We start from the raw sequence: 9,710 nt of genomic DNA on the forward strand, positions 1-9,710 counted from the left end.
CTTCAATGTTCGTTCTATTTCTTCAGTCTAGTTCACCCTATTACTCAGTCAGATTACTCTGCATGCGTTTTTTCCTCTGTTCTTAAGCTGCTCAGTTTATTTTATCTAAATCCCGAGTTTTTACAGCCGCATTGACTAGAATATATACACTACATATATTTTCATGGGCGCACTTATAAATAAAGCTAGAAATCTACAGCGGCTGTCGGCACTCAACACCCTGCTGAATGACTATCGGTGGCGTTTACAACACATTACTCTGTCGCCGCTTCTGCACATTGTGAATCGGCGAGGAGAAAGTTCCTGTGCAATCAAAAGCAGTGGGACTGGTCCCGCCACTCTCATTGTCGGCCTATTCCATGTAGTCATGGTACAAGGAAGACACTCAAGAAATTTTATTCTGAGTAGTGGCGCCCTATATCGGTGACTGCCACCTGATTACTCAGAGTACAAGCAGCAAAATTGCAAAGCTAAACAAGCGGCGAATGTGAGCTACTCACGTTCCACTTGTCTTTGGAGTGGGTCACGAACAAGGTGGAAAGTTGCCGCTGGCAGCAAAAAAAAAAATAACGCACAGTTTTAGGAAGATAGCATCTTTATGGTCATTCTAGAATTTTTCCGTCGGTGTTAGCCGCCCGCTGAAAACCATGCTCATTAGGCGCCCATAGCGGTGCGCCATCACTGTCAACCGGAAGCTACTGCTGAAGCAGCCAAATACGATGGCTCACCAGTAAGTATCTCAAATGCGGAGTAGCGGCAACTGAAGAGTGGAAAGGAGTGCACAGACACTACAACGGATACCAAAGAAAAGACACGCGATTTCATCAGGCGCCAGGCCGCACCGTGGAGGGAAGTTTATTCTGCACACCGCTGTTCCTCGCCTTATCTGCACTTATGGTCATTACCGTTGAGGCAACTTACCTCATTCCATAATGCTCCTTTACCACATGCAATGATGTCTGAACTACCATTGTGCCAGGTAACTAGAAACTAAAAAAGGGGGAAAATCATTACCGCTAGGTTCTCAAAAACCAGGGCCTATGAGAAATACGAAAAAATGAAATACGTCGTGAGGAGATGTAAAACCGAGAATATTGTGTCGAATTACCGAAAGGTTTTAAATACTATTATTATATTTCTGCTATTATTATTAACGATTATACAATCACACTACTGCACTCCAGACACTCGATAAGCAGGGCAAGAGATATTTGGGAGATGCCTTCGTCCTGCAGTGGACATAACCGGGCATAACATCGATGCATCTTTTCTGCAATGCCACCGAGGCAAGATCTCTCAGGAACATGATGAATGAATCCAACCAGCCACTTCAAACCTCCACCCTACATTTTGGTTGGGTGGAAACGAACAAACTTGCTGGACACTAGCATCGCCCTAGACAATGGTGAACTTTAAACACCACTTAATAACAAACAGAGAGCAGGCAGCAGTACCTAAACTGCACTATTCGTCACCTACGACATCTAAATAAGGGATCTCGGTAGGAGTCGCTACAAAACTCAGAAGAGTATGCGGTGATGACAGACACTACGTAAAAGTTGTCGACAAACTGAAGTCCAACCCAGCAAGCAAGAGTAACCCGGTCTGCTAGCTGCATCTGACCTACGAACGTTTATTGAATCTAGCAAGGACGTATCGCTGAAACAGCAGTGTTGATTTGAACTCATCGGTCGTGGCCCTGATAACCATATATTCTTACGCGCTCACTATTAAAAACAGTATTGTCACGTAGCCAAAGGCGACGCAGCTATCTTAAAAAAGGTTTTTGGGCGAAACTCGAGCTCTTGTAACAACTAAAAGAATACACAGCCGGTGAAGCACCAGTCAACAAAGTGACTTGCACAGGGGAGTATCAGCGAATCGGAGACTGCGAAGCCTGCGCCGGAAGAACTTAGCTTTCTGCGCAATTTTTTCTCGAAACTGTAACCGAGTTGACACTGCCGCGATAACGAGCGCAAGCTGTCGCTCCTGCGTGAGCGTGACGTCACTCGCCCAGCCTACATAAACCCTTCGTTATCGGCAATAAAACGTTGTTCGACCCATGCCGTCAGCTCGTTCACATGGTGGCAGCGGAAAACAGCCAGCATGACGACACCGCTTGCGTTGCCGACACCGCCTGCATTGCCGACAACGCTCCTGCCGCCTCCGAAGCCCCTCGACACATCGCGAGACGCTTGGCTTGGGTGGAAGACCTGAAAAAGTGAGTTTCAACTGTTTTCCACGGCTACTCAGTTGAACAAGCAACCGAAAGAAGTGCAGGCGGCGACGCTTTTAGTGACCATTGGAGAAGAGGCTAGAAAAGCGTACGCTTCGTTCAAGTTTGAGCCAGGAGAGGACACAAGCGATGTAAACCTCATAATTCAAAAATTTGAAGACTTCTACAAGCCCGCGAAGAACCTCACTTACCATGAGTTTTGCTTCGGCTCCCGAGACCAAAAAGAGGACGAAAGTTTCAATGACTGGCTTGTCAAATTGCGAACGCTAGCAAAACACTGCGACTTTGGAGACCTAGAAGAGCGCATGCTTCGTAGCCGCATCATACTCGGCATTAGGGACAAGAGCCTGCTAAAGAAGTTAATTTCGGAAAACCCATCTTACCAAAGAGTAGTCGAAATGTGTCGCATCCAAGAGCAAGGCGAGGAGCAGTTTCGGCAGATACGTGGCACCATTGAAGGCGCTGAAACTGCAGCCGTAAATGCGTTGGACAGAGTTTCAAAGCCATGTAGCAAATGCGGCTACAAAATTCATCGTAGCGGTCGCTGTCCAGCGATAGGAAAAGCATGCAAGAAATGCGGAGGATTGAATCATTTCGCCCAAGCGTGCGCGCAGTCATCCTTCTTGCGCAGCGAAGATTCAAGGCGCAAGGAAATAAGAGAGCTGCATGTTGACGAAAGGCCAGATTTTTTTCTGGACGCTTTAACCGTGAGCGCACTCGCTAGTGACCAGTGGACCGCGACAGTTTGCGTTGAAGGCCGTCCGATGGTCTGCAAACTTGATACAGGGGCAAACTGTTGTGTGATTTCAAAGCAAGATGTGTTGTCGCTTCCGAGAAAGACTCATCAAGCCTGCCGAGCTACGTTAACGAGTTTTTTCGGGCACAAAACGACTGCGCAGTTTAAGGTGAAGTTGTCGCTATCCGTGAACGATAAACAGCATGATGAAACCTTCTTCGTCATTGAGCAAAACGTGCCGGTGACACTCAGCGGAGCAGCAGCAGAAAGCCTTGGCTTAATTTATCGCATCGATAGCGTCGAGACACAACTGTACCCAGCGGCGCAGCCCTTCGCCGATGTTTTCACAGGATTGGGACAGCTAAAAAATTTTGAGTACGACATGAAGCTCAAGCCGGGCGCCGCCGGTGTCGTTGTGCCAGCCAGAAGGGTTCCGGTCGCCATTGAAGAAAAAGTAAAGGCCGAACTTCAACGCATGGAGGAGCAAAACGTCATAACCAAGGTAACCGAACCAACTGAATGGTCCAGCTATATGGTCGCCGTAGTTAAAGGTACGAATTTGTCTCGACCCAACAGAGCTTAACAAGGTTATGCTGCGTGAACACTACCCTATGCCTGTTCTAGAAGAGGTCGCGCAACGACTATCTGGAGCCAAATATTTTTCTACCTTGGACGCAGCATCCGGGTTCTGGCAAATAAAACTTTCTGACAGCAGCTCTAAATTGTGCACAATGAGCACGCCTTACGGGCGCTATCGGTTTCTCCGCATGCCTTTTGGAATTGCTTCTGCCCCGGAAATATTTCAAGCAGCCATGCACCGCCTCTTGGAGGGCCTGTCCGGAGTAGCTGTTGTAATGGACGACATATTAGTCTGGGGCACAACGAAGGAAGAGCATGACAACAACTTGACTGGTGTGCTTGCACGCTGCCGTGAGCACAACCTCCGTCTGAACTCGCAGGAATGTGCCTTTTTGCAGGAGCAAGTTCGGTACTTGGGACACGTTTTCACCACGCAGGGACTGAGCCTTGATCCCGATCGCGTCCAAGCCATTTTGGACATGCCAGCGCCGAGTAACAGTAAGGAATGGAAAGTCTTTCTCGGAACAATGAATTACGTGCAGCGCTTCATTCCGCGAATGTCTGTGCTCACCGCCCCACTTAGAACTCTGCTGCGCAAAGATATTGCCTGGGTCTGGACTGAAAAAGAGCAAAGCAGCTTCAATGAGCTGCGCCAGGCCTTAGTAACAGCGCCAGTGCTTGCTTACTTTGATCCGAAAAAGCCAGTCACCCTCTCTGTTGACGCCAGCCACATGGGCGTTGGCGCCGTTCTGATACAAGACGGCCGCCCTATCGCTTTCTCGTCTAGATCGCTCAGCGATGCGCAGACGCGGTACGCGCAGATTTAAAAGGAAGCTCTGGCGATTGTGCATGGCTGCGAAAAATTTCACGATTATATTTTCGGCCAGCCTGAGGTTACAGTGGAAACCGACCATCGTCCGTTGGTGCCAATGTTTAGTAAGCCACTTCACCAGTGTCCACTTCGACTGCAACGAATGCGACTGACATTGCAGCGATACGCCATCAATCTACTGTAGAAGCCAGGAAAAGAGCTCTTTTTGGCTGATGCGCTCTCTCGTTTTCCAAGCAAGGCCTTATTGGCGGAAGAAACCGAGCGTTTCAATGTTAACGTCATTGCCCTCGTTTCAGCTTCCGAGCGTCGCCTCGAGGAGCTCCGTGCAGCAACCGCCAACGATCCTGCTCTGTCGACCGTCCGATCCTACGCCGAGACTGACTGGCCGGAAAACAAAGAGGACGTGCCAGCAAGCGCCAGACCATATTGGGCGTATCGAGAAGAGATGCATGCACAAGATGGCCTCGTCTTTCGCAGCAACAAGGTAACCGTACCAAGCGCTAAGAGAGCAGAAATCCTTCGTCTTCTTCATTTGGCCCACTCAGGGGCGGAAAAGATGAAAATTCGGGCAAGGAGTGTCATGTTTTGGCCATCAATGTCCAGCGACATTGACCAGGTTGCAGCATCATGCAAAGTTTGCCAGGCTCACCAAAAGCAAAACACGAAGATGCCTCTACTGCCTCATGATGTCCCCACTCTGCCGTGGGAGATAGTTGGCATGGACTTATTCCATCACGGTGGTAAAGAGTTTGCCATAATTGTAGACTTCTACTCCTTTTATTTTGAAATACAGGAGTTTCAATACACAACAGCCCGGCACTTGAAGGAGTGGTGCGCGAAAGTTTTCTCTGTCCATGGCTTACCAGTGAAGCTCTGTAGTGACAACGGGCCCCCCTTTAGTAGCCACGAGTTCCGTGAATTTCTGCATGAACTAGGAGTCACCCACGTGACGTCAAGCCCTTATCATCCTCGTGCAAATGGCATGGCCGAAAGGGCAGTTCAAGAAGCGAAAACGCTACTAAAGAAGTGTTCCTATAATAGCCCCGACTTCTATTTAGCTCTGCTTGAGTTGCGCAATACTCCACGTGATGCTATTTTGAAGTCACCTGTGCAGAGGCTGATGGGTCGACAAACGAGAACGCTGCTACCAGTTCCCTCCTGCCACCTGAAGCCGTCACCATTGCCAAGCCGGGAGGTGCACACCCGTCTCCAGGATATTCGCCACAAACAGAGGGTCTACTACAATCGAGGAGCTAGGGACCTACGCACCCTCTCACCCGGTCAGAGGGCCTCGGTGTACGACACGCACACACGGACGTGGTCCCCGGTCGTTGTGCTGGGATCAGCAGGAGCTCCCCGCTCTGTGCTAGTGAAAACAGAAGACGGCCGAGAAATGCGACGCACACGGGAACATCTCCGGGAGGTTCCAGAACTACCGTGTCCCGACACTACCCCAACACCTTCCTCAGGCTTGCCAGACTCCGGTCCCGTTCCAGAGCCGCCACTACCACGGAGAAGCTCTCGGGAACGTCGCGAGCCTCGTCGGTACCCCCTGCCGGAGCGATCTTGATTTCACCAAGGAAAGGAAGATGTAACCGAGTTGACACTGCCGCGATAACGAGCGCAAGCTGTCGCTCCTGCGTGAGCGTGACGTCACTCGCCCAGCCTACATAAACCCTTCGTTATCGGCAATAAAACGTTGTTCGACCCATGCCGTCAGCTCGTTCACAGAAACGTCGAATACAAACAGAACAAGAGAGACAAAAAAGATTATTCTCGGCACGTGACGTCAGGACCAAACACTCTTCCTATCAAAATAAGATGGCCCGTGCGGCATTCAAAAAAACGATTGGACGGTTACATGCATTTTTTTTTAAACATTGATAACACAGCCGGGTGCCGGCGGATGGCAAAAACAAAAAGGATGTATAAAAGCCGAATGCATTCTTCGCGGCACTGTCCCTCCTATAAGAGTGCATCAACCTGATGCTAAAATAAAACGACTGTTTCAACAAACAAAACAAAGGGTGTCCCCTTGCACAGTATGGCTTGAAGATAACCGCGTGGAATACTTCGTGCGGCGTGCAGCGTTGTGGTGTGCGGGAATGTCTGCCGGGGACAGCCTCGTAGGTAAGTTGGCCAACATATTGTTGGGTTCTGTAGGGACCGAAATACTTCCGAGGAGCTTCCCACTCAGACCGCCTTCTTTAGTGGGAGTTAAAAAAACAAGATATTTAAAGGGGCGTTCACTTAAAAGACACTATAGTGTTGGTGTCATTTCAATCATTCCGAACTATAGATATGGCAGCAATAATTCACGTTTAAAAACGAGACCAAAGCTCATTAATTTTCTTAGAACCTTAAAAATCCTACATGAGAAGGGTTATCTTACGGGTTTTGCTGAAAATCGGGTACTTCACTATGTCGGACTTCACAACAAGGTGCAGTACGCCAGTAATAGTTGAGTTCAGTGTACCAGTTGGATCTTAGAGAACATGCTGGGGCAATCCGTTCAACAGCAAAGAACGGCAAGTTTCTACACGCCAAATACCCATGATTGTTTGCTAACGGTTGGAATATTCAAGAAAATTGCAGGTCTAGAGAAACAGAGGGCTGCGCTTTCAACAAACGCGTTTAAAGGGGTCCTGAAATACCTTCCGCCGATGCATGGATGTACATGTAACCAAATAAAGCAATGTATTAGCAATCTCTTCCCGCAAGAATTTTGTTAAAGCGATGAGTATTAGCTGAGAAATCGTAAATCAAAAACCGCGCTTTATCGTCGCGCCGCGTTTCCTCCACCTTCCGCTGTTGACGGCGCGCGAGCCTTCCTTCCCATGATGCTGCGCTCCTCAACGGTGACGTATTTTCTCTATGGCGTTCCTCATACTGCCGTCTGCTACAGGCAAGCTTTGTTGACACCGTGAATCCCGCACTCCGCTCAAGGCTGGAAAAGCGAATGAAAAATCTGGCCGCATTCGTGCGGCGACCTGGCCTTTCCCTTTCGCAGTGTACGCTGCTGCAGTTGCTATCGGCGGCACGTGACTTTTTATCGGCAGTGAACTCGCAGCCGCTTGGGCAGGATCGTGCGCTCGGTCCCTTTCATGCACCGCGCAATGTTTATCCAAAAAGCGCCGTATCATATGTGGCCCCGCTAATGCCAGGTCTTATTTTGCGGCGGTGGTAATTCCTGCCGGCGGCATGTGAAAAAGACATTTTAAACCAATACAAAACCCGTGCACAAAACGCTTCAATCATGTGACAAGTTCAGCTTGGGGCGACGCGTGGTGGAGAGCGGCAACGTTGGCAAGACATGCTCCGGCATGGTTCTGAGGTTTCTAGCGCTGGCGCGAGCCCCATTTCTTTCACAATCTCTAACGTCGGTTGCCTTAGAAACAAGACGCAAACCGCTCCAGAAGTCAGTTACGGTTGCGTGAGCCCGGTTCAGCTCGAGGCCCCACCTCGCGACATGTGGGCACTGCAGCCGTACCACTCCCATTGGGAAGTGCGAGATGCGTTTGGCATTACAGAAGGCGATGGTGTGTGTGTTGTGGACGACTTTGTTTCGCGATCAAATGCGACGTTGTGCTTCTGCGGGTGGATAGTGCTTCCCATGGTCTGGATTATCTTTCTCGAGCAACGTACGACTCAACCTCACATGGGGTATGTGCCGTGTGCGTGGCTAAAAGCCATCGGCTTGTGCGCCAGAGTTAAGTGACTTGCTCTTCGTCCCCGCAAACCGCGCTCGAGGTGGGTACCGAATTTACGACGGGCAGGAGGAGGCAACCCATCGTCTGTCAATCGAGCTTCAGACTTGCAACGCATGTAGGGATGTTGTGTTTGTTCGAAACGACTCTCTGGATTGTTTTGAAGTTGAATAAAATGTATGTGTCCAACCCGGGAATTCGGCTCAGGGCGTCCTCTGCGATTGCACGAAAGAAGTGCCACGGGGCTTCAACGCTTTCTTTATGGAACGTACTCAGGTAAGAGAATATTCATGTCGTATTATGGCCGTGGTGGATTCAATACAAACGGTTAGGCGTTTGTTTACACTTGTTTCGTTTGTCGTAAAATGTCCAAGCATTCCGGCACTCCGCTGGCACATCAGCCGGCGAGCCGACGCTGACTCCTCTCTTTGCCGGAAGTGCGTAAAAAACCGCCCAATAGCAGGATGTCTACCTCATGACGAACATCTGGGAATTGATGATGTAGACATGTGAAGATGGCGGCGTCCAAAAACACGAAGGGACGGGTGAGAAAAAAGCGACAAACTTTGCAACAAAAGTGTGAGCTTCCCGCTGTGCGTACAAGAGCAATACTTGGCACAGATGACGTTGACGACCCAATATAACGATTGCGCTACTTCATTTATTGTGCTCAAAATGCCATTCAAAATCTCAGACAAACGTAGTAACATAATCCCTTTCGTGCAACGCGAAATAACCACTTTATTTTTGCGATTGAAAAGAAAAGTACTCGACATCAGATTAGGCAGAAATCACTTTTGTTTTTATGTATTCGGTACTGGTGACCTTAAAAACCGAAGTTAGTTGATATCTGCCTTCCTAACTGTTCCAGATTGCCATGCGTTGGAATACGCATGTGTTCTTTCTGTGGACCTGGGTATGCTCAACCAAAGGAATATCGGCCTGTCTGCCCTGCCAAAAAACCACGAACCTGACAACACTCCCCTGTGAATTCAAAAACTGCAACCTGAGCTTTGAAAACGGCCATCTTCCCTCTCGTTTGTCACATTCTTGTCAAGTCCCCTCTTCATAATGAGTCTGATCCCGCTATTACCGATGTAATGACAATAGAGTAACTACTGGTTTTAGAATATACCGTTCTGCTTGTCTCTCCAGTCTGCTTGTCTCTCCGACAGGAGGGAATAAAGAAATGGGACGACTTTCCCGAAAATTTAGACAGTAGCTATGATCACTTCGACACGGCGGAGAGGCGCTACTTCGGACCGTTTAGCTTATATTCACACTTGATGTACATTCGGCAGATGACATTTGACTAATCTTCCATAAGCCACCGCCAGTAGCTGTCGCCACGTGGACAACAAGCGGGTCAACCCAAGCGGCATTTTCAGGGTTTACGGTTTTGCTGAGTGGTACCATGACCCATTCATGGTCTCGCATAACATAAGTGATTTCACAGATTTCATCCGGCTCTGGAACATTGCCTTCGTCTCCACCGATTCTATTAATATTACGTTTACAGAGACTGTGAAAGGAATCCCCGAGATGCTTCTCGAGCTTGTCGCCTTCGCACATTTTAAGCATTTCTCGTTCTATAGATGTAATTTCCTACATATTTCATTC

The 9,710-nt window shown here is 48.9% G+C and overlaps 1 protein-coding gene across 5 annotated transcripts; it reads left to right on the forward strand.

The window, feature by feature from the left end:
* The first annotated feature begins 1,416 nt into the window (after nucleotides 1-1,416).
* Nucleotides 1,417-6,544, forward strand: LOC144168896 (uncharacterized). 5 transcript variants are annotated; one of them, XM_077697892.1, is made up of 4 exons: nucleotides 1,929-3,474; nucleotides 3,950-4,049; nucleotides 4,680-4,867; nucleotides 5,498-6,544. In XM_077697892.1, exons 1-4 carry the CDS (start codon nucleotides 2,542-2,544, stop codon nucleotides 5,951-5,953), a joined length of 1,677 nt encoding a protein of 558 aa, XP_077554018.1. In that variant the 5' UTR covers nucleotides 1,929-2,541; the 3' UTR covers nucleotides 5,954-6,544. The 5 variants fall into 5 exon arrangements, with proteins under 5 accessions (XP_077554019.1, XP_077554018.1, XP_077554017.1 ...); XM_077697891.1 differs by having other exon boundaries at nucleotides 1,940-3,474; nucleotides 5,486-6,516; XM_077697893.1 differs by lacking the exon at nucleotides 5,498-6,544 and having other exon boundaries at nucleotides 1,417-2,221; nucleotides 4,680-4,707.
* The last annotated feature ends 3,166 nt before the right edge of the window (nucleotides 6,545-9,710 follow it).

This window comes from Haemaphysalis longicornis, unplaced genomic scaffold (assembly GCF_048455015.1).
Source record: "Haemaphysalis longicornis isolate Haplotype H1 unplaced genomic scaffold, Haemaphysalis longicornis Haplotype H1 scaffold_2, whole genome shotgun sequence".
Lineage (NCBI taxonomy): Eukaryota > Metazoa > Arthropoda > Arachnida > Ixodida > Ixodidae > Haemaphysalis > Haemaphysalis longicornis.

Coding starts and splice junctions, on each gene's coding strand:
- LOC144168896 (XM_077697889.1), top strand. CDS start 2,542: ATGCTTCGTAGCCGCATCATACTCGGCATTAGGGACAAGAGCCTGCTA. Junction 3,475..3,949: donor AGCAAAACGTCATAACCAAG/GTAACCGAACCA, acceptor GCCTTTTTGCAG/GAGCAAGTTCGGTACTTGGG. Junction 4,050..4,679: donor CATGCCAGCGCCGAGTAACA/GTAAGGAATGGA, acceptor CCCTCGTTTCAG/CTTCCGAGCGTCGCCTCGAG.